The sequence below is a fragment of the Gavialis gangeticus genome, unplaced genomic scaffold (genome assembly GCF_001723915.1).
Source record: "Gavialis gangeticus isolate Ggan-Ray unplaced genomic scaffold, GavGan_comp1, whole genome shotgun sequence".
Taxonomy (NCBI): Eukaryota; Metazoa; Chordata; order Crocodylia; family Gavialidae; genus Gavialis; species Gavialis gangeticus.
The window spans coordinates 10,759,376-10,786,672 of NW_017729009.1; the positions used below are offsets into that span (position 1 = coordinate 10,759,376).

General features: G+C 42.0%; 2 protein-coding genes across 5 annotated transcripts in view; both read left to right on the plus strand.

Moving 5' to 3' along the window:
* RAD21L1 (RAD21 cohesin complex component like 1) overlaps positions 1-20,028 on the plus strand; it is a 27,942-nt gene extending 7,914 nt beyond the window's left edge. For 2 of the 4 annotated variants that reach the window (XM_019510013.1, XM_019510015.1), the window contains exons 2-14: positions 669-845; positions 2,044-2,173; positions 3,231-3,330; positions 4,416-4,522; positions 5,397-5,582; positions 7,689-7,787; positions 8,319-8,432; positions 10,357-10,583; positions 13,458-13,554; positions 14,028-14,173; positions 14,986-15,066; positions 16,720-16,809; positions 17,599-20,028. In XM_019510013.1, the coding sequence (XP_019365558.1) occupies positions 702-845; positions 2,044-2,173; positions 3,231-3,330; positions 4,416-4,522; positions 5,397-5,582; positions 7,689-7,787; positions 8,319-8,432; positions 10,357-10,583; positions 13,458-13,554; positions 14,028-14,173; positions 14,986-15,066; positions 16,720-16,809; positions 17,599-17,787 (1,710 nt within the window). In that variant the 5' untranslated portion in view covers positions 669-701 and the 3' untranslated portion in view covers positions 17,788-20,028. The remainder of the gene's footprint in view (positions 1-668; positions 846-2,043; positions 2,174-3,230; positions 3,331-4,415; positions 4,523-5,396; positions 5,583-7,688; positions 7,788-8,318; positions 8,433-10,356; positions 10,584-13,457; positions 13,555-14,027; positions 14,174-14,985; positions 15,067-16,719; positions 16,810-17,598) is intronic. The other 2 variants (XM_019510016.1, XM_019510017.1) reach the window with 2 other exon arrangements.
* Positions 20,029-23,515: 3,487 nt separating this feature from the next.
* SNPH (syntaphilin) overlaps positions 23,516-27,297 on the plus strand; it is a 17,981-nt gene continuing 14,199 nt past the window's right edge. The window contains exon 1 of the mRNA XM_019510019.1: positions 23,516-23,597. The gene's annotated coding sequence lies outside the window, so the exon portion shown is untranslated. The remainder of the gene's footprint in view (positions 23,598-27,297) is intronic.

Consider the following 27,297-nt stretch of genomic DNA (forward strand, 5'->3'; position numbering starts at 1 on the left):
CGCGGCCCCAGGGGGCGCCGCCGCGCCGCGCAGGCGCCGTGGCGGGGGTTGCTGAGGCGGGAACACCCTGCCCCCCCATCCACACGACGCCCTGCACTGGGTGCGCGCCTCCTCAGCCAGGGGCTCTGGGACCCGACCCTGCCCCTCTGGGGTCTCCCTCACACCCAGGAGGGAGGTTTAACCCTCCCCCCAATGCAGCCCCCCAAAACCCTTTCAGGAATCTCCCCGTAGCCGGGCGCGTGGAGGGGGCTGTTCTCTGCTGTCCGGTGGAAAAATCCAATTTCTTTCCAGAGTCGAGGGACTCAAACACTGCCCCCCACCCCGACACGGGGCCATCGCTGGTTTTGTCCACCCCACACTGCCCCCCGATACCGACTATGCCATTGGCCCAATATACGGTCGTTGTATAGACATTGGGATTATGGTTGGGACAGGGCCAATCCTGCCCCAGGTTTGGGGACGGACTTGTCCCTCCCAGCCCCAATTAGAGATCTCGCCCGCAATTCGAGATATCGCCTGCCGTTTGCCATCTATTGCATGGACCTCGTCCCTCACAGTCCAGCGGATTTGGGTTCTCGCAATGAACACTGAAAGTCTTCTTGCCTATCCATGAAATCATAAGTTCTCGTTGGGTTTTTTTAACACCAATTTTATATTGATTTCCCTAGCTGGCGTGAGTGCAGCGACAGGATACGGGCGACATGTTTTACATGCATTTACTTGTGAACAAGCGGGGGCCACTGGCCAAAATATGGCTTGCTGCCCACTGGGAGAAGAAGCTCACAAGAGCTCATATATTTGAATGTAATTTAGAGATGACTATCGAAAAGATCATCTCGCCGAAGGTACGTAACTAATACAAGGAGTTTCCTGCTATAGAAATGTCAGTCTTCACTAGAAGAAAAGCATCTGCACGCAAAGATTATAAACCTTCATATAGCACCAGACCTAGACTCCCAGTGGCCCCAGGCAAACTTCTAGTATAGGGCCCCCCTTCTCCAGGGATAATGGTAATGATAATTGGACAATGGGAAAAAAAATTACCATTTTTGGGCCCCCTTTCTGTCTGGGTCAGTTCACCTATGCCTGTGTTTGGGTCTGCCTTCATATTTGATACATACCAAATTTGCCCCTCTTGTTTCAGTTTAAGCAACTGGTGACCTGATCCATTTTGTCGGGTTTTATTCAGTTTTTTTTACTGGGTCAAAACTTCCATTAAGTGGCAAAGTTCGAGTAAAATGCTTGCTGTCTTATGCCTGAAGGATGTAGAGCATATTTCTTACAGCAGGCGAAAAGTACATTTTAGAAAATGCTATTTAGAAAATCCTGCACTCTGGTTGGTATACAGGAAAACCTGTCTCAAGAGAGGGTTGAATAGATGGTTGCTTAATTGAACTAATGAAGTGAATAATGAAAGCACTTGGGGTAACACTTTTGCCACTTTCATAATAAGTAACAAATCTTTAAAAAGGCCTAATCTTCCTTCCTTTTTCTTCAGGATCTTTCCTAGTCCCCTTTTATATCTAGATATGTACATAGTTAAATACATAGAGCAGGGCTAACAGACACCAAGATTCTGAGTTAGTGCAAGATTTATGAGCAAAAACCCTTGTTCATTAGAAACTTAGCTGTAGAACACCAAATAGTATCCTTGCCCAGGTGGCTGATTTAAAACTGTTTCATTAATAATATTATTAGGATGTACTGCAGTTTAAATAAGTGTCACTGCACGTGTTGACATGTAGTTTCCCTAGCGTATGATGTTTTTTTCTTCTCTGGGTAATCTCATCTCCTGCATCATGGCATCAGTCCATAGTGCTGGCTGCAGTCAGAAAGTTATTGATTTCACTGGTATAAAGTCCATACATTCTCTCATTTAAAATAGCCCCCAATAGTCATGCAGAACTCCAGAATAATCATTATAATGTCCAATACCGCTTTTCCTTTTCAACATACATTACAAGGTTAATCCCTGAATTTGTTTAATCTTAATGGTTTTGCAATATGCATTAAAGGTTGAAGGATTTTTAAAAATCGTTGCAGGTCAGAATTGCTCTGCGAACCTCAGGGCACTTGCTTTTGGGAGTGGTACGAATTTATCACCGAAAGACAAAGTACCTCTTGGCAGACTGCAGTGAAGCTTTGGTGAAAATGAAGGTGGCCTTTCGTCCAGGTATAGACAGGATTCTGCATTTGTCTGTCCATACCTCTTTCAGGTTCCTGTCTTTACTTTTCATTTGAGATATTCCAGTCCGGTACATATTATTCATTCTAACACGTGACAGACTTCCTGGTGCCCAATGCTAAAGTGCAATGCTGACTTCATTTAACCTTTTCATCTTTTTGGCTTCCTTGTGCCCTGGAAGGGCCTGACTCTGAGGGCCTGGGTGCACACACAAGTTATGGTGAAGCAAACAAGCCTGGGGAATAAAATCGCAATAACTACCTATGTGCACACACCCTAAAGAATATGAAAGCTGTCTTATGGTAAGTTATCTTTTGGTGAAAGGTTGTCTTCTGCTCTCACAATTAGGTGAAGACAGAAGAACCTCAGGTTCTGCTTCCAGCACTATCACTGCCTGAGAACGTGAGCTTGGAGCAAGTTGCTTAATCTACTATGACTGACTAGTTTATATATCTGTAAAATGGGGGTAACATTACTTTCTGGTACCTGCCTCTTAAGGTGTCATTAGTTAAAGGCTTCAATACATTTCCAGACATTGGTAGAAAGGCATACAGATAAGTGCAACACATACATTTTTTATTGATAAATAAATATCAAAGTAGCTTGTAGTATGACGAGAACCATGTATTTGCAGCTTTGCTTTGTACATTTTCGACGTTGAAAACATTAGCTAGAAAACAGGAAACATTGCAATGTAAACTTAAACAACTTTAAGGTACCTATATTAGTCGCTAGTTGCCAAAATCGTTTGTAGCTTTGAAGAGCTGCTTGTACTTACAGCAGCTTTAGAACATTTCAACACCTCTGCCATTTTTTTTTAACAGGCCCATACTTTTTTTGTGCACAACACTAAATATTCAGCTTCTAAACTGTACATTGATTAAGGGCTTCATTTCACCTTGAGGGCTCTGTTGACAAACTACTTAAGCTTTGCTCTTATTAGTTATGATGGCAACAAATCCCCCGGATGCATTTAGTCATATTGGATGGACTTCTTGTTATAGTATCACTGCTCGTGTCTCTATGTTTTGTGCTTTTTCCTTAGGACTTGTTGACCTTCCAAAAGAGAACTTTGAAGCGATTTATCACTCCATCACGTTGCCTGAAGACTTCCATGATTTTGACACACCACTACCTGACTTGAAGTAAACGTTTCTCCATGTTTTTATAATAGCATTTTGCCTGACTTTGTGTCCAGAGCTAGAATTGTGTTTTCTTGCTGGTTACCAGCAAGCAAAGAACTCAGAGTTTCCATTTGAACAGATAACTAATTTTTTTTTCTGAATTCCAAGCTGTATGTACGTGGCCAGCTACAAACACAGGAATTATGTATCTGTAAAGTTACTCCAGTCTCATTTTATCAGTGAAGACCTTCCCAGTGAACAGTAGTTTGAACTTAGGTTTCAGAGTATCATCATGGAATCAGAACTTGTGGTAGAGATGATGTGTTGGTCTTTCATTAAACCAACTAGATTTTTGCAAAAAAAAATTCTTTAATTGCAAGCTTTTGAGTATCATCGTGTAATTTATTTGAATGAAGACTGGAGACAAAAAAAATGCTGTGCACTAGCGAATTGGTAGAACCTGAATTTGGACCAGATGTTGGTGAGATTTTTAGGGGCAAACAAGTTGTTTGGATGGTGTTATTAAGGGACTTTGCCTACTCTTGAACAAGGAGGCAGAAACTTGTGGGGAGTTCATCTTATTTGTTGCTCATGAAGTTTCAGGCACTGAAGCCCCAAGAAGATCTTTTCTATGTTCGTGTAGCTAAATGCTTTTCTCTTGAACATCATGCTTTTGTGACTTTGTGACTGGATTATGGTTAGGTGTTGCATAGGCTTCCTTAAAGATGACTTAGATGCTTCAATTAGTAAAGGAGGCTGCTTTCTGTTTGCTTAAAGGTGTCTTTTCTAAGGAACATACAGCATCTGTTTTTCAGATGCCATACGATTACCTTTTTAGCGTCTAGACAAGACGCAATATAAAGAGTTGTTTTGAATCAATAAAGCTGTAAATGTTTTGCATTCTGACTCTTCAGGGAGACTGCATTTCTTCTCCCAGAAGAGTTGATAGCTGTTGAAGTGTTTGGGGGGCCTTCGAACGTAGCAGTTGTCTCTATCGTTAAACTTAGATACGCAAAGATGGAGGCCCTCTGGATACAGATCATTCATGTTCCTACTCCTCGCACTTCCAGCTCATATTATATTTGGTATATTCTGTTTTTCATTAGTGCTATTGATGTTGCTGAACACTTCAGTTTGAATCAGAGCAGAGCTGAAGACATCACCCTTACAGAGGACTATGGAAGGGATATACTTCTCTGTGAGGGGAATTTTGGTAAGAAGACCTGAAAAATTAAATTGTATTTTATATGCAAAATAACTTACACTGTTAATGATTTATAAAATCCTGCTTTGTTCTGATGTATTATTTAAGCTCCTAAAGCTTATATTATGAAGGATCTGTTTGCTTTCTATGATGAATCCTCTGCTTATTGTCTTTGAACATGATCCAAAGCCCAGTTCAAGTTCTTTTTCACTTGAATATTGCCTCTAACCTGGGCTTTGACCCCCCTCAGAAACCCCTAAATCAAGGGTGGAGGTGCTACTCTGCACGTGAGTGGGCTGGCCTGCCATGCAGTATGGACTAGCCTCCTGAGTGTGCCTCATAAGCAGGGATCCTGGTTTTCTCTGATGAAAAAAATCCCCAATTTTTGGGTTAAAAAAATAACCCAAAATCCATATTTTTCTGTGATTAAAATGAAATGCCACTAATGTGTATATGTATATGTGTGTGTATATGTATGTATATGTTGGTGTGTATTAGTGGCATTTCATTTTAATCACAGAAAAATGCTGGTGTGTTCTGGATTTTGGGTTACTTTTTAACCTCCAAAATTGGGAATATTGTTTAATCTGAGAAAACGAGGATCCCTGATCATAAATCAGTGAGCACAACTGCTTTCCCAGAACAATGGAAAGTGCCCTTAGTGTGAATGAGCATACAACCCAATGCAGTTAGTCTATTTGCTAAACTAGCTGAAATTATTCTGCTCTTCATAAAATGCTGAAACAGTGATGATAACATTGCTACCTTATTTGGATGGGTTTTATATACGTTTGACATCACCCATAAATACTTATTTTATCTATATTGAGGAAAATGGTTAGTCAATACTTAGATGAGAATGTATATATGTATGTTTTTTCAGGTGAGGAGACCGCAATACTAAGGCGTCACAGCTTCTTTGATGACAGCATACTAATGAGTACTAATAGTCTTTTGGCTGATCACAACTCTTCGAGCCTCACTGGAGACAAATCTAGGCTGTGTGAAGATGCATATATATTTAAACTTGATGGTTTTGGAGATGAAGAGGCTGCTGGGGATATGATTGGTATGTTTTTTTCCATACATTAACAGAATCTAATATAAACTATCCAAGAAGTTTTAAAATGTGGTGCTTTTCTAAATGGAAATTATATTTTTATTTCAAACATTTTTGTCAATGATAATCTGGAAATTTCTATTTACACTTTTAGTGTTGCACTAGTCATGATTATTCATCTGAGTTCATTTATATATTTCTAGATAAAAAAGTTAAAATGGAATTATAGAGTGCATATGAGTCATTTAAAGTAAAAAAACAAAACAAAACCCATGAAAGTATCTTAAATACAATACCAGTTGAAAGTAAAAGTCGGATTGACAGGAAATCCAAACCTGTTAAGATACAGAAGTGTGCAGTAAAGATAGTTAAAGAACCTTAGCTCTTCCCTGGAGTGAAATAATATATTTCACCATTTTTATAAAAGACATTCTAGTGTTTGTAACCCAAAACCATTGTTTCTCCTTTGCTGTCATTGTGTCCTGCCTCCTTCCTGCATCCCACTTGTCTTTGCCTGTGTGTGTATAGAGCACATAAACACACACTCATTTTCCCACTTCTCTGTTATCCTCCTCGCCCGTTTTCCCCTTCCTATTATGTGTTTTCAGTTGATCTGGTTCAAACAAATATTTAGGATAATCGTTTCACATAAATGGAAGTTTTTCCTGAAACAGAAGCTAGTAGGTATCATTTTGTTGATGGGGTGGGGAAAGAAAATCTGGCAAAAAGGGCACTTTATGTAGTTCTTATTGTTCACAAAAGGGTTGAGGCCAGAATTTCCCTTGGTTCACAACGGCCGCATCCTTTCAGTATGTGTGTGTGTACAGTGCTGTGCACAATAGAGCTGGCTCTGATAAAGTAGTTCTTGTTCTAGACGCAGTATAACTGCATTGGCACTGTGGGGTGCCTGGGGTAACATAGCCTGCTTCTCAGTGGAGCTAACTTAACTGTGGCACTGCAAGCATCCAGCATGAAAAATGTCGTATATGAATGATAGTTTGAAATGAGTGCTTGCAATCCATTTCAGTGCATTTTCGTTGACTCTTGTTTTGTATATTATTGCTCAAGAGAGAACCCTACAGATTTTCTTTTTATATTACTTGCTTTCTGTGCCCTCCGCAAAAGAAAGGCATGACTTGTAAAGGTTTGGAAATGAATGGCAAAGAGCTGGCTTTCATATTAATTACCTGGAGTAGTGCTTGGATTGAACAATTCATGTCACCTCATGCCTGCAATATTAAAAGACCAGCTTTGGGAAGAGTAATAAGTAATGGCTTTAGAATTTACATACAAATGGCCTCTATTAAGTGTTAATAATGCAAATACAAAAATTTGTACTTGGCAGCAACTGATATGTAAATTTTTAACCTGGAAGCACATTTAAAAAAAAAAAAGGTGTCGAGAGGGAAACTCTTAGAATTCTGCTTCTGTGTTCTCCATTTTTACCTGCATATTTATTCAAATTAATATTTTCTTTGACAAATAAAACACCATAGGGGTAAGTAGTGTATATGTGAGGTTGTTACCCCATCTCCCCCTGCCCCCCCAATCCTTATCACCATAAAACAAAAAGAACTAAGTAGTTTTTGTGCCTGGATTGTTAAATTTTTGTTAAAAATGTTCAAATTCCATCTAAAAACATATAGCAATAAATCTCTTACCAGGGTGTGTTGCTATTTTCTGCTTATTTACCTCACCTAGTTTGTTTACAAACTGCTTATCTAGCAAATGATTTAATTTATAATGTGCACTAATCACTTTTGACATTTTCACATAGTTTTTTTTTTCTAATTATAAAACAGCCTCCAAGTCACTGTTGGGACTGATTGGACAGGTGCTGCACACTTCCGAGTCCCTAAGTGCCCTCAGTTCCTGTTGATTTCACAGGAGATGCTTAATTCTGCAACTCCTTCTGAATAATTCATTATGAAAGATTCTGCTGCCCTACTGCATAAATACTGTTTTACTTGTTTGTTTGAATGGTCTCTATACATTTCACCTGTTGATCGGAGCAGGTTTGATTTCTTTATCTGAGACATTTACCTCTCTGTTAATGCAGGTGATGTACTGTAGCTAAAATTTGACATGATTGAAATTATGCATTTTATTTTTAAGATGATCTGTTGAAAGCTGAGCAAAATAGCCTAATTAAAGACCTTCTTGATCTGGAAGAAGTTCCTTTCTTACAGAAGCTCCCTGGTGACAGTGCAGTGGGTGAGTGTGTAATGTCTCTGCTCCTTCTCATTACTTAATGAGCTTTTGTCTTTCTTGCTGGTGTGTTCTGTTACTGTTATCTTATTCCTTGCTTTTTTTCCTGTCTTGACTCCTGTTTTTCCTTTCTTCTTAATTGCTTAGATCTCAGGTACAGTTTGAGCCAATCTTGGAATTCTGTCTCTGTCGCACAACTTTGATAGAAATACTTTTTTGCATTAGACATTTCTGCTGTCTGCCTTCTAGGGATGTTGCAGGCTTAGTTTGACTAGACAACCCAGGAAATTGCTGAAATGAAAAATATTTAAGTAGTACTTTAGAAGTATTATGTCAGAAGGAAAAAAATATATTTTTGTATTTTAAGACTTAATCTTATTCTAATGCTTAAACTTCTTGATTGATACCGAGTTTGATTGGTATCAAATCAAATTGGTATAAAATCAAGATTGATTCATGTGTCCTGTTCCTGAGAAGTTGTTTGCTACATTGCACAGTGATTTTATTTAAATTGGGCCATGGCTGGCTGTTTCACAGTGCATTCCAGCCATGAAGAGTCCCTACATGAAGCAGAAAACCATCCAATGAGTGAGACTGTACTGTTGCCGGATGAAGAGGAAGGGTTTGCACTTGAGCCAGTTGATGCTACAGGTCAGAGTTGCATCAATTTTCTGTTAAATATTGCAGTGTTTAATACTAAAGAAATTGGCTTACGTTATTTTCTTTTCTTCCCTCATTCATTATTGCTGAGACTATTTACCTCCCAGGGTGCATTAACAGCCTTCCCCAATTACCAAAATTAATTTACTACATTTAGCCTCTGTTAGCACTGTGCATCTGCTATGGGGGTAGGGGAGTGAGCTGAATGCTGTTCTGGCTCATCTACCCTCACTAGCTTGGTTTATGATGTTCCAGTTGCAGCACATTTATCTTTGATAATGCATCAGTAAATCTACATCCATAGAATGGCAATCTTAATTTTTTAATTTCCTGCTTTTTATTGCTTTGCTCATGGTTATATTGATTTCCCTAAAAATTTGAAAAAGGAACAATACTTTCACGGGTATGTGTATATCTCATTTGGAACTTGCTCAGATATCAGAAGCATAAAGTAGCATGTGTGTGAGAGCTTACTTACCCTGCTTCTCAACTCTGCAGTGAACGGTGATTAATGTCAAATGATTCAAGACTAAAATTAGAAATCTTCAAGAGACATCATCATTTCAGAAATGAAGGTGTAATTTGTTTCATCCAATGGCCAATTAAAGTTTTGCATTTATGAATGTTAGCAAACAGAATAATACCAAGAGAAAGAATTATGAAACCCACTAGCACACTCTCTATGTGGACACTGACCTTTAGAAGGCTTTGTTTTACAGGCTGCCAGCCAAGCGAATTTTCAGGAGGATATGTATATGTAGTATACGTGTGCCCTCTTCCAATCTGCAAATGGTTAAAACACTAATAAAAAACACTGAGTAAAAAATACACTAATAGGAAAATAATTGTTTGAGTACATAAATGATTCCTGGCCTGGTTAACTTCCAATTAAAGTAAACTGCCTTTATATGTGTCTTAGACATACTTTATCATATGTCCTTTTTTAAAATAAGTTTATTCCACTGCTGCTTCAGTCCAGTATTCATAAACATTCCTAAACTAATAATATATGAACGTGAGAGTATACAGACTTTCCCAGGAACTGTAAAGGTTGTTTTTCTGAAACACTCTCCTGGTTATCAGCATAACTCTTCAAGTTTACTCTCCTTTTTTCCCTGCACTGTATCTCAGTGGGTCAGCAACTTCTCCATTGAGTTCCAAGTGTTGGTTTCATGTTTAAGTTTTTAAAAAAACAGAACTCATTTTTCTATATTCATAGTGAGACAAGATTTTGGAAGAAAAGTTGCTATATTAGAATCAGTGCAGAATTTATGATTTAGGTATCCAGGTTGTACCCATCTTGATCTAGAGAAAAAAGGAATCAGAACTCACGGTAGAGGTGATATCTTTTATTTGACCAACTAGATTTTTGGAAAGAATTTTTTTTTAACTGTTTATTTTTTTTTATTTTTATTTTTTTCGCAAAAATCTAGTTGTCTAATAAAAGATATCACCACTTTATGGTTTAGCTACTGACTCAGATTGACACAACACTGAGTAGAAGGTGATGGTTTTTAGTCTCAGGTAGTTACCAGTACACACAGGTAACCAGCCAGGAATGTTTTGGGAAGAGTAAAGTGCAGCAAATGGCCCATCAGGGAAAGGCCAGTTTACTTCTGGTCCTCCTGGGATCTACATTAGGAGGTTAGGAACCTTTTCACCCATTCCATCCCAAATGCTTGGTAGAGAATATGTCCTCATCAGATATATGAGGGAAGACAAGCTACTGCTCAAATTTTGATACCATCATGCCAAACCATAAAAAAAACGGAAAAAAATGTAAATAGCATGGTTTACTTCAACTGTGTCCTTCTGTGATACCCAGCACTGCTTGGACAGAGATATTCCTTATAGACGAGCATCCATCAGCAAAGTAGATAAATGTCCCTTTTTTAAAAAAATCTCTTCTGCTTAGTTTTCACTGGGCGGAAAGAGAAAAGGAAGAGGAAGTTGCTTGTTGATGTAGTCAAGGAGCTCAGCAGTAAAACTATTCAGAAACAGCTTAGCAACTACACAGACACAGAAACTGTGCTGGATCTTGCACCCCCCACAAAAAAGCTGATGAAGTGGAAGAAATCAGGAGGAGTGCATAAACTTCTTTCCCGAGCTACCGAGCCATTGATTAATGCTGAGCTGCAAAAGGTACAGATTTATGCCTTTGTATGCTTCTGTTTTACTATAGAAATGATGGAATTATTGTGCATTTAAGTTCTGTTATTTTAGGCTTCCTTTTGTGTGCACAGATAACTGTGTCCCCAAAAACTATATGTGCAAATGAAGCTTTATACTACAGTTCAGCTGGTTGGATATCTATTTGTACCCACAATTATGTGCTTCAACAAAAAGGCCATCTGCAGAATTCAGGCACCCAGTGTGTATTCTTGATTTTTACATCTGTGCACCTGATTGATTGCTGGTATGCTGATATATTATTATTTTTCTTCTTTCTTTCTTTTTTTGTTTGTTGTGAGTCCAATCTGTAATTATTACTGGACCACCTTGGCTTTCTGCAATTAATCTTGTCATTTGTAAGAATAGTGCTTAAACCTTATGCTTTTTATTCATAGGTCTCAATGTAACAGAAAAATATAAGTACTATAGAGGTTTTCAGGCTGCCAACTAATGCTAGTCTATCATAATTACCGGTCTTATTAGTATAATCTACTTGAGTAGGAATTATGCTATCAGAAACCTGAGCTTTGAACAATGAATTGAGAAAATGAAAACAATTTGTTCTCCCAGGGGGAAAACTAGTACTGTGTTTTAAATATGGAAAGCCAGCAAGATGAGTTATGAAGGAATATGTGTAAATTTGACCTGATATTAATACTTCCTAGCAAGATTCTTCTGCGGGAGAGATTATTATAACAAAAGATGTTATAAGGAAATGTGGTTACAGGGAAAAAAAAGGTGCTGCATTGTTTGAAATATCTACAGAAGTATCCGTTTTCATCAAAGGATTGTCATTTAATTATATTTGGTCTCTGAAACATAATGATGGGTTGTACCAAATGGGAGTGATGTCAGATAGTCAGATTGTTGGTGGTGGCTCCTTTACTTACTGATTAAAATAAAACACGGTCTAGTTACAAGTAGAGGATGCTTTTAAAAATACAGAACTGTACTTTAAGTTGTTCTCTGAAGCACAAAAGTCAGTTCTCTTAAGTCAGTCAGAATTCAGAATCCATTGATGGTACAGGGAGCAGCTGCCACCATCCCACTCTATCAACCCTTAGATGAAAGACTGGCTCTGGAGCAGTCTTCCAGCAGAGTGGAAATCAAGTCAGCGCAATATAAAATTGTCACAAGAGCAGCTTCTGCCAGATAAATCCTGAGGAATGGCAGAAGGTGGAAACATTATGTAGATCTATATACAGTAGCATGCACTTTTTTAAAATCAGAAGTTTGTAGTATTTCTTTGTTTACAATTTTATTTCAAAAATATATTTTTCAATTGCTTTCCTTTAAAAATAGTCCATTATGCACGCACGCACGCACACCTATAATTTCTTTAGCACTGTGTAGCATTATACTTATGTATATAACTGCTCTTCTTTAAAAATAGTCCGAGAGAGAGAGACAGAGGACTATTTTTAAAGATTGGTTCTTTATAGTCCATTACACACACACACACACACACACACACACACACACACACACACATACACGTACGTATGTACGTATAATCTCTTTAGCACTGTGTAGCATTATACATATGTGTATACAACTTCCCTTCTTTAATAATAGTCTAAAAAATGACTGTTTTTAAAAGAGGGCAGTTATATACACATATGTATGCTACACAGTGCTAAAGAGATTATACGTGTGTGTGTGTGTGTGTGTGTGTGTGTGTGTGTAATGGACTATAAAGAACCAACCTTTAAAAATAGTCCTCTCTCTCTCTCTCTCTCTCTCTCTATATATAGATAGAGAGAGAGGACTATTTTTAAAGGAGGGCAGTTAAAATCCATGCGATGAGACAGTACTTGAATTAAATCTAATGATTTATATTTTCAAATTAGTGCAGGTGGATGTCGCTATGTATCTTTAGAGGGTGAAATCCTAAGCATTGCTTTGAATATTTTGCTTCATTTTAGTTTTTCAGTGTATTCATGTGTTAATTATAAGAAGCTGCTATATATTATATTTTATAATAATGCATTTGTAAGCATGCTGTTGTTTTGCAATGTCATATCTATTTCCAGCCACATCCACCTCCCTTAGTATGTTCTGTGGAACAAGAACCTTCTCAGCATTGCCATACCGTTCTACTAAGGGGGTTTGCCTGGAAAACTAGGTCAGATGTATGCTTAGTGGGATCTTTTGGGTCTGGATCTCAGTGCTTTCTTTCTTGAGAGAGAAATATTAGTTGCTTTAGGACACTGTTACCTGCCTCCTCATTCAGGATCAGTGTTGAGATAAGGACTGGGAAGGCAAACTTGGGTGCGAAGACCCAGGGCTGTGCATAATTCCACTTTCTCCCCTGTCTCCCCAAAGCTACACTACCTTTACTGAGTCACTTCTCCCTTTAAGAGAGTTGATGGAGCAGGAACAGCTGAGGGAGGTTCTGGAGGAGGATGCTGAAATTCAAGAAAAGGGACCTCAGGCAGATCATTCAAATCCCTTGGAACCACATGCATCCCTTAAATCTGTAGGGTTTAGGGACAGACCCTCAGTCTGCTCCACATGGGCAACTATCATGCCTACATAATGGCATTATGTGTAAAACTCCCACGTTGAGAACCTCACATATGGGTTTTTTCTGCATCTCCCCTTCTTAGGAGGTTTAATAATGGGGGAGGTGACCAAGCCTGCTGTTGGGTAAGACATTTCCTTACTGCCTGCCAGAGGGCTTTTTCCTCAGAGGGTCTCTACAAATGAAATGGACACCTAGGTCAGTGTTGCTTAGTTTTAAATTCATATAAAAAATGCCTATCACTTTTTTATTCCCTGCATTTTGCCATTAGAACTTGAAGTTATTCTGGAAATAGAAGACACAAGTTTTTGTTTTTACAGTTATTTGCAAACTGCTTCAAGTATCAGGGCTTTAAGACTGGAAGAAAGAATATAGAAATGGGATCTGAAGAACCAGAGAGAGAACAAGATACTAAAGGTGACACTTTGATTTTGTCTGATTTTTATCATTTTGCCGTCACACATTTTAAAAGAAACATACACATTTTATTTAGCATTTCAGTCATGCAGAGAATCTGAGTTTTGTGTCTGCACAAACAAGAAAGCCAAGAAGCTTACCATTTAAAAAAAAATGAGTACTTGAATCAGTTTCTTGCAGCAATTACAGAGTCCTACAGAAATATATATTTGGTTTGGTAAATATGTTCCTGTTCTATTAATCCTCACATTTTAAAATAAGAGGGCAACGTGTATTACTTGATTTGCTATTACTTGACTCACTTCTGCTCCTGTGGCAGTTAAGTGTGCATGATCTATCACTGGTTTTATGAATATGCAAGTCCACAGAAATTGGCTTCTAAGAAAGTTCTTCTTATATTTTTCAAAGATTGTTGGGGTGGATTTTTCCTTTTTCAGAAAGGCAGTCAAACTTTTTTTTTCTTATTGATACAGAGACATTGGTAATTGAAGAGTCACTGACTGAAGACCTGAGTTATTCGCAGGATGCAGCTCACAGAGAACCCCAGGGACCCATAATGGATGATTCATTTGTGTCGACGTTACAGAACAGCAGAAATGGGACTACTAATGAAAAGACAGTAAGTATTTTCAATAAACATAAAAAACTAGTGTGTGTGTGTGTGTGTGTGTGTGTGTGTGTGTGTGTGTTTGTGCATTATTACATAATTTATACAAATGTCCCATTTAAAAAGAGTTAATAAATGAATAACAGATGTTAAAAGCATGCTACAGCTATATCTTGTGTAGCACAAAATAGCATATATTATAGATGGTTTTGAGACATTTAATAGAAGGTGTAACAAACAGTTTCTCTGGGCACAATAACAATGAAATAAATGTATTAAAAATCTGTTTAATCTCTTGTTAATACTTTATAAACAGAATCTTCTTATACAGTGCAACCTCTTTACTTGTATGGAAAAAGACACTTAATAGGGGCATCTTTATCAAGGATGGGGTGGGATTTATTTCTTTTGCTCGAAAATAAAGGGCATATTGTTAAATTAATAAATCATCAATTTCTTCCACCTTTATTCTGGTTACTCTACAAGGCCACCATTTGCAGAGACAATACTATTTATCTTCAGTAAGTATAATAAAATTGGGTTTAACTGTATTGGAAAAGTATAAATTCTGAACCCAATATTGTGTCCATACAAAGCAGTCATTGAGTCTGTGTCATGAGGAAGTGTCTTCCTGCCTGGTTTCTGTTATAGCATGGGAATCAAAATGTGGTTGCTTATCTGTAATATATCAGTGATATATTCTTAAAATAATTTTGTAGAAAAATCAGCATAATGACCACTTGGGGCAGAAATGCAGAACTGAGAATAATATTGTCTCTTTGAATACTGCTACTAACTGTCTGATTTTTCCCAACTTTCAATAGCAGGATATGTTGTCTTCTTTGCCCGAGGCCTGTTCACTGGACAGTGAGATTCAGCAAGCTGAATTAACCAACGTATGTGCGTCAATAAGAAAGTTGTCATCACTGGCACATTGTGTAAAAATGATTATGTTCTTGCATAGGAATTTTTAGAGATTTGAAACTAACTGCTTTGTTAATTTACTAGTAGTTTTATTGTATAAAACAGTACTGTAATCTTTATTTTCTGAATATTTCATGTACCCAATCTGAATTAATCACAGTATTTAAAAATGTCCAATATGCTACAAGCAACATTTTGCAAAATGATAAAGGCAAAATGTTCTTTTTAGAACACCAAATAGGAAAATTGTAACCAAAAAAGGGAAAATGGATTAAAATAACTGTGTTTGGCTTGTGACAGGTTTTTGGGAAGGGCTCCATCAGTGGTCGATCAGTTTTGAATTTTTACTGAAACAGAAATCAAATCAAACCAAACCATGGGAGATATCCTCCCACCCCACTTCATGTATAAACTTCGTATGTTAGAAAGTGAACATGTTATAAGCTTTATGGCTTAATAATGTCTAGACTGTGTGTGTGTGAGAGAGAGAATTTGGGGCTTTTGCTGGAATGCAAACTTCCTCTTTGTCCAACGTGGAGCATCCATGCAGTAGTGTTTATATAAAAAGTTTGGTCTACCTGCCATGCAGAATGACTTCTGCATCCTTTGTGAACCAGATAGGAGTAAAACTGAACTTTTTGGTGTACGGGAGGCTTGGAAACAAGCTAGAAGCAGAGTCTGTACCTCCTCACTTACCATGCATCCAGTAGTTGAGACTCATCACAGTAGGGGAGTCTACAGAAGTTGCAGACTACTAATCCAGAGCAAAATGTTGTGCCTTGCCTCTTTTGTGGGAAAATGAATTGCTATAAATTTTTAAAATAGCAGTACCCCATATCTCTTTCTGTAAGGGGGAGGATGAAGACATTAAAAACAATTTTCCCAAAAAGTTAAAATAAAAATTACCTTTTAAAACACAGAATTTCTGACCACTAAGTCTTTCCTGTAGATGTTAAAGTAGGCACACACAAGAAACCCTGCTCCAACTATTTCCACATTGAAGCACAATGGAGTTTGCCATAGAAGGAATTTTTTCTGAAAAAGGTTTCTGACCTTAATAATTGTGAAGAAAGAAAAAACTGAACCAAATACTAAATCAACAGCGGTGAATGGCATGAACTGCCCCATTCACCTTGATAGCTCATTAACTCCATAATCTAAAACTGAAATCTTAAATGTCAGCTTTGGCCTAGAATCAGTTGCGAACTAGTTAAAAGTTTCTTATAATATTATTGACCAGGAGTAAACCCCTACTCTGCAGTTAGCCTCACTGAAATCACTGGGGTTACTTGCAAAGTAAAATGCCATTAATCGCTCTCTGTCTCTATTATAGCAGAAAAATCTACTCGATGTTTATATCCTTCAGTTCCTAGTATGACTCCACAAATGCCAGAAACCAAACTTTTCCACTGCTGCCAAAGCATACAGCTTCATCCTTGACAAATCTGTGGTGGGTTAAGCATTATCCAAACAAATAACACACAAGCCACTGTGTATAAAAGAAAAAAAAATTGCACTCTGAACTCAAGTTTACAGGAAGTCAGAAACTATTTATTTTGGCCTATTCATTTTTATTTGACCAAATTTTTAACATTTTGGTGTATGATTTTACATGGTGTATTTAATGCTCACGATCTCCTATGCAGGAGCTAATAAGGAATGATCAAGACAGCGAAGAAAAAAGTTGGAGCAAAAGAACTCTTCAGATATTAAATGCTCTGCAGGTAGGATGCATTTACACGGTTTTTAAAGCAATTCTGTATTTAAACATTGTGTTTGTTATGCATATATCTATTAACATAGGTGCACGCATGGCCTACAAAATCATGATGTATTTTATTCTATTTCTAGTATTTGCTGTGCTGAGGGGAAGGGGAGGAATCACAGTGAATAACAACATGATGGACAGTAAATCTAAAGCCCTTCAAAGTCTTTTACCTGTTCGTTATTTTATGCACCTATTTGATGCGTTGAGTTGCATTGAGCTAACCGGCATATGTAAATTTAAGCATATGTTTAAGGCTGTGCAAGATCAAAGCCAGACTAGATTTTTATGAAAGCAACTGCATCATCTATTGATACTAGTATTGCCAGCCCAAGCATCCAAAACCATGAGATTAATTTAAAATTACAATATTTAAAAAAACTAACATTGAGAATACATTTGTGTTTCCAACCATAAAGTAGAGAACCTTGCTTCAAGCTGAAAGGGTTTTCAGTGCAATCCCTTGATTCCCAGCACCTGGGATTTAAGAAAAACCCAAACTTCCTGAGGCTGGCAATAAAATTGCAATTGAGAGCAATGCTGTCACTAAATTTTGTAAAGCACTTTAACAGACACTAGGTCAAGTTAAAGGTCAGGGAGACGATACCCTCTTAAAGCCTTGATTTTGCAAACATGTATTTATGCACAGAAGTGTTTGCAACATCTGTCCTTTGGTTTAGATATTGAGAGACATCGTTTTATCAGTTGACCTAACTATAATTTTCTTTTCTTTCTTTTTGCCACGTAGCACGTCAGCAATTCAGGAGTGAAGTCCTTCAGCTTGCTGGAGCTCTGTCAGAGCAATGACCGGAAACGAGTTGCTGCCAAATTTTACAGTTTTCTTGTTCTAAAGAAACAGTTGGCTCTTGAGCTTTCTCAGAGTGCCCCTTATGCTGATATAATAGCAAGTATGGGTCCAAAGTTCAATACTATATGAGACCATCAATAACATTGAACGGCATTGTATGCTTATCGTTCAAAAAATCCCGAGACAGTATGGAGGCCACACGGATTGTGATGCTTAGACTCCACACCCATTACACTTAGTGCTTCCTCTCAGGACTGCATAGAAACTAAAATTGTGTAGATATACATATATATTCCATGGTTATTAGTAGTCAAGATATTTATCATCAGCTTTGTTTTTCTGGGGGGGTTTCAAACAAATATCATCAATAGTTAAATATGTTGTTAATGAAGAATAGCTTAAAATGGGCATTCGACATAGGCAAGTTTTAAATTTCCTGTTAATTTTATTTATAAAAAATCCTTCAGAAGTTGAGTAAAACTGGCCTGGAGTCCAATTTTGGAGCTAGGGAATATACTTTTTTAAAAAGTTGAGCCATAATTCTTCACAGTGTGTTACTTTTCAAAACTAAATAAATATTCAGTCCAGATTTCTTAAGATAAATTAATACACTTGAATGTTTCCCATGGTATTATATCACTATACATGCTCGTATCTGATGGCTATGAAATCTTGCTGACTATTGCAAATATTCAATTTATGCATGTCTGAAAATTTCAGGCTCTATCATGGGGTACGGTACATTCTGCTTGCTTCATAGCAGAAAGCCACAGGTATTTATTTGTTAGCTTAATTTTGATCTGAAAGCACTGAGAGAGCACACTCTTTTACTCTGGTAATAAAGTGATACCTTACACAGCCTTTATGGGAAACAACTGCCCGTCTTAAAATTAAAACATTCTTAGAAGTTATATTCAGATTTTTATATTTACAGGTTTTTATGCCAGCCCAAAAATATTCATATAGCATCAGGGAGATGCATAGAACTATGCAATGTTGCTCACTAAGTATTTTACCCAAAAATAAAATTGTGTTAGAAGAGATATTTATTCTTTAAATTATGTGTTGACCTGTTTACAATTCTGTGTTGATGTATTGTGTTAAATTGATGTATTTTTAGCTCATTGCAACATCACCTGTCCTTTAGGATGTTCTGTCACTTTTATTTCCATGTTGTACACTGAAGTTTTCTGCGTAGATAAATCAGTTACGTTGAGTATGCTGAAATGTGAGGGGGCAATATATATTAAACATTAAGCATACATTTCCTTAGCTTGTTTAGTATTTGTTCTGAAGAGTCAAAAGTAGCAGATACTTAACAGAGCTAGGCTGTGCTTTTTGTGGTTTAGCATCTCCTTGGATTCCCTTCATATTTACATTCTCTGATAAAGTGTTTTTACACTTAATTTTCAGAGTGGCCCTTACAGTTGACATGCTCTCAGGAAGTATTCTGGAGAAAATGTCTTTTGAACTGTCAGTAATGGAGAAAGTAAGACTGAACAAATGCTACAGGCTCCTATTTTAACCCATCATGCGTACCTGTAATGAAAACGTGTAATTTCAACAAGCGTGGTATTCAATTCACAATGAGCTGCCATGCAGTCTCCTAGAATGGGTTGTGTATCGCAGCAGAAGTGTAAAATAGAGACCCAGAAAGGTGGGAATAAACTGAAAATTAGGAAGGGGAGAGCTTGTTTGGCACCAGCTCAGCAGATCCCAGCGGGCCATGTACCTTGTCCTTCAGACAGATGCATTTTAGAAAATAATATAATATAGACTCCAGTTTGGATCACGAGGATCTCGGATCTGTTCCTCCATTCTCTTAAGATGGCCCTCTGTACCCCGGGAAGAGTTCAGGAGATCCCTGTGCCACCTGTGTTTCAGGCTGTGGACATCTTATTTGTTTAGCAGTAAGGCACGCTTGACATTGAACAGGACACAGAGACAAACCTCATCCTGCTGAGCTCACAATCCAGAAGGTAACCAGAGAGGAGACAGGCTATTGTGGGGAGTCCAGAGGAGGCAATAACTCAGGGTTGGTTGGGTTTTCTTTGAAATTGTTCTGTTGCTATGAACTCACAATCTGTGACAATTGCAAGAGAGGAGGTTGACAGCTCGTTCCAAAAGGGCTTTTGATCAGGTCTTTATTGTGCAGGTGTGACTGAAGGTATCATTTGAAGACCTTGGGGCTTGATGCATGTTACCAAGGCTTTAATTTGCCCCACAAGAATCTTTTATTGCAGGGGGAAGAGAAGAAAGAAGGTTTAGAAGGCTAGGATTTAGGAAATGATCTGTTTATTTGTAAATTAGGCACATTTTGTATGGAGCCCTTGTGATGCCATAAAAATGAAACTCCTTCTACCCTTGCTCTCCAAGGGTGTATTTCAGTTTAAGAACTGGTCTGAGAATCCATGATACATAAATACAGGGAATAATCTTCTAATTGCAGGTGCTCTGCCGTGCTTATGTAAAGTCCTATTGATTTCAGTAGATGCAGCAATGCACCTGGGCATTGTCAGCTGTAGGATTGGAGACACAGGTATAGATTTCCATCTGACGCAATTGCTCAGTTTTCGTTTGGGTGAATACCCTGTGAGTTCCACTGCTGTGTGCATCTTTTTAAATAGCCATTTTGGGGCTTTAGCTGCACACAGCATGTCCTCCAGGGGCCATCAGTTCCTTTCTCCCACCCATGGCTGTGAGAAGTTTCTGCAGCATTCAGATCCCTGCGTGCTCTCTGCTTTTTCCCATATTTTATTTATTAGCTGTTGGCTGTAGTTAGTTGGAGTCTGTTGGCACAAAGCTGAGATGGGGAAGGAAGGGGGAAAAGGAGGTGCATGTTGGCACCCATGGGATGTGCAGCACTATCAAAACCCCAGAGGTGAAACCTCAGGAACTGATTAACCTTTGTCCACCCTCTAAGCCCCTAGGTATGGGGTGCCAGGGGGCCTTCAGGGTGCAGGTCAAACCCCAAAAGACCCTGCTATTCAAACAGGGAGTGATCTCCCACACTCAAGGTACAGTTGGAGGTTGAAGAACAGTTATGGACACCATGTGTAGAAAAACCACATTAGTTCTGGGGTGGGCAACCATTCTCTTTACTTTATTAGACATGAATGAGCAATTAAAATAATAATAAACCTTTTTCAATGCATATTTTAGTTTACACATTTCTTGATGGGAAAAATGCAAATTGCAATCTTCTGACAAGGTTTTCAAGCAGTTGACAAGCCAGTGCTGGGGCATATACAAACTAACTTTAAAGAAAGCCTGTATTGCCTTTTTTTAAAAAAAAAAATACTCTGAACTGTGCCCCCCACGCTTGTCCACAGGATGAACTTCCGACTGGTGAGTCAAAGATCATATCATTATGTGTAGTAAGTCCGTGCTTCACTAGATACCACATGCCAGCCACAGAGAATAATGGATGGTGGTTAGTAAAACAGTTGAATTCAGCTTCCAGGCTAAGTATAAATCCGAGCCCTGATTCTTACGCTGTGTCCCTGTGGGTAGGCTCTGTACCTGCATGAATGCGTTTTCAGGGCTGGGGCCTTAGTACTGAGTCATAAATATTGCTATTTATAAGCTCGACAGTGCAGCGGTTGGCATCAAGGTTTTGAAAAGGCTTGCCGAGCAAAGGCACATTAGTTTTCCTGAAGCAGATTTCACAAGTTGATTTCATGAGTAATTCTACATACCCATAACTTACCATTACGACTTACCAAGGACTGCATGCATATAGATGTGTAAAGTGAGGAATGCATGTGTGTATAAGTGCGTGTGCAAGTGAGCATGTCTATGTTTACATGAGATTTGCCTAATAACATTATACCTTAAGTCCTCTCAGGTATTCCAGATCAATTGTCAGATTACTCTCTGTGAAAAACACAGCCACAGGTTTTCTTGGGACCTAAGAGACCCAAATCTTCCTTTCTAGAAGAAGCAAAAATTTTTCCACTCATGAAATCAGCGGGAGATGTGTCATCCCAACTTGGCTTGGCCTGGGATTGTAATTAAGACTGGGTTTTTTCTCCGCTCCTCTTCTCTTTGAGGGCTGGCCAGTTCATTCATTTAAGAGTCTCTGAGTATCAATTTGTGGTGGGGGAAGAGTTGGGTTTTCAAAATGCAGAAAGCAAGCCAGTGACAGGGCCAGCCATTAAAAAGCCAAACCGAACCAAACCAAAAAATATGCCTTCATTTCCAGTGCCCTTTTTTTTGCTATCTTACGTAATTGGGGAAAAAATGATCTGCATCTGAAAGAGCTTCATGACAATACCTCCATAAAACCCTTACAGCCTGTTTTTATAGATATTTTATAACCGTAAAATACCTATAAATGGAGCCCTTACTATGGGAGGCTGAGGGCAGAGGCATGCAGGGTGTCACATAAACAGAGAAAATGAGTCTTCAAGGGGAAAAATTAGGGCCAGAGATGCAGGCCACCAGGAACAGCAGGGAGCTTTGGTGCAACAGGGAAGGAGAGGGCTCAGATACTGAGATATCAGATCTAGACTTTCCCAGAACCTGCACTATTACAACACCATGAAGTTCTTACCAGTGGGCTGAGTTTTGTGGTGCATGTAAAACAGCACACATTGGGGAGTTAATGAATGTGTTTTGCAGTTGTGGAGTAATTAGGGAACTCTGATTAGTTAAGCATGTGCAATATTTGCAGCTCTCATTCTGTTTGTTTTAACGGAGATGCCTGCATGCTAAATAATTTAGGGGCAGTCACATATTTATACACATCAAAGGAAACCTATGCGGGATAGCGTGAGGAAAAGCAGGAGCTTGGATATGGAGGTAGTAGACGAAGGAATCTGCATCTCCAGTGTCCACGAAGATGCTGAAGACGCTCCTTGTGCCTGATGAAGGGCGTTTGTACCTGAAAGCTTGCAAAGAACAATTTTCCCAACTCTTCAGTTGGTCTGATAAAAGAAATCAGCATCTACCCAGAGAACCTAGTCTGCCTTTTCCCTATTACAGGAGCAGAGAGGGCATCCGCTGTCCACAAACACGGGCTATTTCCAAGGCCCCAGGCATTGCTTCATGCAGTTGTTTCAATCCTGCAGGTTTTGAATCCACAGCATGTTTCAAGCCAGCCCCAGAGCTGCCTGCATCTCCATGCAGGGCCCAGATGGCAAAACTCCTGCGTTCAGACGTGCAGAGCAGCATCCAAGACTGTGCAGGGTGGGGCCTGGGAACCCGTGCAGCGCTCCCAGCTGCCGGGAAGGGGTTGTCCTGGGCACGGGGGTCCCTCTTCCCCTTCTCTGGAGCAGCCCAGTCCTGGGAATACAGGAAGGGCCGAGCCCGAGCATCCCCAGCCATGCATCTCTCCCCGCAGCAGGTAAGATGCGCTCAGCCCCGGGGGATGCTTCTGGATGCACGTTGCTATAGAAACTCTGCTGGCGTGTGACATTTTCCGGGTAGCTTTTTTTTAATTTCCCCCCCCTCTCCCCCCTTCTTTGTTCGCCTGCCAGCCGCTGCCGCCGGCCCCCGCTGCTGATGGAGCTGCCCGCTGCCTCCCTGCTGCCGCCGGAGCCCCACGCTGTAAGCTGCTAAGCCCTTCCCAGGGCTGGAGGCATCCTCCCGGGGTCAGGGCTGCAGGGCCGGGATGCCCCGGGGTGGATCCCACTCCTCCCCCCTCTTCCAGGCCCCACAACGCAGCTGCAGGCAGGCACAGCCCTGCCCAGCAGCGCCAGCCCCGCCAGCCCGGAGCTTCCTGGCAGCATGGCAGCTGGAGCAGGTGATGGGGAGCAAGGAGGGAGGCAGAGGGGCAGGGGGGTGCAAGCATGCAGAGGGGCCGGCTGTAACCCTCTCTCCTCCCCTGCTTGCTGCCAGGGTGCTGAGCCAGCCGGCCGCCTGCTGCAATACCGCAGTGCTGCTGCATTGCCCCAAGGAAGAGGCCAGCTCCGCCGGGCCCTGCTGGGCACCCCCAGGTGAGCACCGCTGGGCACCCCCGGGTGGGCACAAGCGGCACCCCGGGAAATGCTGCATCACCCTGGGGCTGGGCGAGGCTGCGGTGCGGCACGCGGGGCGGCAGGGGTTAAATGTGACTCATGTCCATCCCCTCCAGATCTAAAACTTATGGCTAATGCATGTGATTTAGCACAATCCTCCCCCCACCCCTTTTCCTTCCCTGCCTCCCCCCTTCTGCAAGGAGCTGCGGCTCTGCAGTGAGAAGCAGCAGGCGCTGGTGAGGCTGTGGCATGCTGGGGAGCGGCTGGGGTCACGCTGGCACCACGCCTGGGTGCACCGATGCCCGGTGCCGGTCCTGGACTCCTCACCCGGGCAGGGCCAGCCAGGCCGCTGGAGGTTTTATTATTCGGTGATGTTTGCACTGCAGCTAAAAGGGGATGCTGCCCCTGCTTCGCTCCTGGCTGGGCCAGACAGACGAGCGTGCTGCTTTCGGTCTCTCCCCACCCAAGGTCAGTGCCGCCTGGCCACTGCCAAGAAATCTGCTGCTGTGCATTTGTCAAGCTGGCACAGCACCACTGCCCTAGGTCATGCCCAGCTGGAGGAATGACCTTGCTCCAGAGGGTGCAAAGCACCTCTTTCCACCTCTCGGGAGTTCCTCCCCGGTCCTCGAGGTTCTCCATCTTGTGCTCGGCAGGCAGCGATGCCTCTGTTTCTAGGGAGCAGGGCAGAGGGCTGCCCTGGTTTTGCACAAGTCGCAGAAAGGGGCCTCGAGTGATCCCGGGGTGGGGTGGGGTGGGGTGGGGATCCTGCTGATACTTTGGGGGCTTTGACCTGCCCCCGTGGCCGGCGGGTTTCTCTTCCCGTTACCCCGAACAGAATCTTGTCTCTCCGCTCTTTGGTCCCAAACCTTGCCCCCACCACACTCAGCCAAGCTCTGGGCTGGGGCCATCTGGTCTGGCTGGCCATGGCATCTGGGTCTGGTCTAAGTGCTTGGGGCTGGGTCCCAAGAAATCCTTTCCGCTCCCACTGTTGCTGCCGCCTTTGCTCATGTCAGGATTGGGGCCCTCGGGGACTGCATTGTGGACAGGCTAGGAAACAAGGACCCAGCAGAGCATCCCTGCAGAGCAGCACTGGGAGGAGTGGGCGAACTGGGCCTCTGTGCGCCATGGGGGAAGAGGCAAGGGACATGCTGTCACCCCATGTTTCCCAGTCCTCTTGGAGGGCTTGCAGCGAAGCTTTCTTGACCCACCAGCAAGCACTGCCTTCCTTTTGGGGGTCCCAGCCCTCCCACCCTTGGGTCCAGGGGCCATTTGGAAAAGTTGCTCAGCCCTGCCCTGCTATTCCCTGTTGGCCTCTGTCTCTCCGGCAGGATCTTAGCTGCAAGCTCAGCGTTTTGCAGCGAGTAAAAATAATCATGTTTTGCTACCTGTGTCACGACGCCTTTGGTGGAGACGGCTTCTGCAGCTGGGGCGACTCCCAAAAGCAGCAGCCCTGATGGTCCCTGCAGGGCCAGGCTCCCCCAGCCCGGGAAAGGCTTTGCCCGCCCTGCTTTGAACGCCATGCTGCAGCTCTCAGCAGGGCTTTCCCAACCCCTTCTCCATGTCCCCACAGCCCGAGGTGGCGAACGCTTCTGATACGAGGCCCTGGAAGAGCCTGAAGCCAAGAGCCCCCCAGGATAAATCTGTTGCTGTCAGCTGAGGGAATTGCTTGCAGGCTCTGGGTCCTGCCATCCCCTCCCTAAAATCAGGTGTTTAAAAAAAATATAAATTCTGTGCTTGTTCAACACCTGTTGCGAGAGGAGGGGGGAAAGCATGAGTCCCCATTCCCACAGCAGGGCTCATTCCTGCTGCCAACCCTGGACTGGAGCATGGCAGGCGAGGCAGAGTCCTGGTGCTTGCACTAGCGCCCGGAGGCTGACCGACGCTGCTCAGTGGAAAGCTGCCCTGCTCGATGTCTGTCCGTGGATACTCGAGCTACCCTCTCCCAGGCAAAGGTCCATCTGTCTGGGGACAGGGACAGGAGGGGGACTGGGGTTATCGGGTCGTCCTGTGGCTGGCAGTTCAAGGTGGCCACCCAAGTGACGAAGAGAGGTGCTTCCAAGGCTGGCATTTTAGCTGGGACCTGAGGTAGAAGCAGCCAGGTATTTAGCAGCCGCAAGGAACTTGGTTTTAAGCAACAAACCCAAGACTGGCACTTCCATCTAAGGCAAAGTCAGCTCCTGGCTGAGATCCACCGGTCTCGGGCAGCGTTGGCAGTTGCACCATAAATGGCTGGTTTCAGACCAAAGGAGCCAGGCCTTTGCCAAGCCACTGTCTGGATGCACAGGAGAACCCACCTTCAGGTCCTTGTACCACCCTGTGTCAGCCAGGGCTGGGCACCTGGCAGCTGCTCCTGGCCACAGCTCGGAAGATAGTTGGATGGAAATTTGGATAGCCCCAAATCCAGGGTCTGGTATCTCTAGAGGCCCTACCCAGGCAGCCTCTGCATTCAGCCATGTTTGCAGGACGCTGGCTCTAACATCTGTGCCGCCTTCCCTTGAATACATTGCTGCTTGCAATGCTGATACATGGGGATTTAACATCCAGCCCCAAATCAGGTCCAAGGGGTTTTGGGGAGATGTCTTCTTTTTAACACAAAGCATAACCTACAGCAGCATAGCAAAGCCTCTGGAAAAATTGCATTGGGTTGTTTGTTTTTTTAAATAGCCATTTCAGACCCAAATCTGCTGGGCCTTTCCCATGTACCCGCTTGTTCTAAGAGAATATCCCAGCTCCCACTTAGAGCGACCCAGGAAGGAGGGATGCTGGGGACTCTCCTGAGGAGCTGGGCATAGAGGGTTACGTAGAAATGCTCCGTTCGCATGCTCTGTGCTGCCAGGTCCAAAACCTGGTTGTGCTCAGGCAGGTATCCCCAGTGCTGCTGCCATGTCAAAGGGTCGTGGGTCTTTCTGAGCCCCGTGGGGCATCCCCCAGCATGGCAGAGGCAGGACTGCAGCCAGTGTCACAAGGGACTGGTGTGGCTAGCACATGCCCAGCAGCTTTGGGTTCCTCAAGCCCTATCACAGCTGTGGGTGGATTGGGACTAGCCTTTGGCCCAAACCCAGAGCAGGATTTGAACTCAGGCTCATGGAAACCCAATGAGATGCCCTTACCACCACACTGTTGCTGCTGTCATAGAAGTTCAGCTAGTTCCTCCGTTCTCTTCCTGGCCTCTTCCTCCCCCATGTCTGCATGGGGCCCCGTGGCAATACGGCATTGCCATGACAGCTTTTCCAGGGGATTTCCTCACCTTTCTCAGCATCTCCAGGGCCACCTTTACTTTTTTCCCAGAGATGCCTCCAGCATCACCGTGACAGATAAATGCTATTAGGCGCTTGCTTGCTCTGTTGCATCCCCAGATTGCTAGGCCCTGAGCTGTGCCCAGCAGCGGCTTGTTCTTGGGGAAGAAGGTGCTTCCCTACCTCCCAGCGGTTTGAGATCAGCTTTTCCCTGATGCCTGAGCTGGAGTATTGTGTCCAGTTCTGTGCACCACATTTCAAGAGGGATGTGGACAACATGGAGAGGGTCCAGAGGAGGCCACCCGCATGATCCGGGGACAACAGGGCAGACCCTACAGTGAGAGACTGCGGGACCTGAACCTATTCAGCCTCCACAAGAGAAGGCTGAGGGGGGACCTGGTGACCGTCTATAGACTCACTAGGGGGGACCAGAAGGGTTTGGG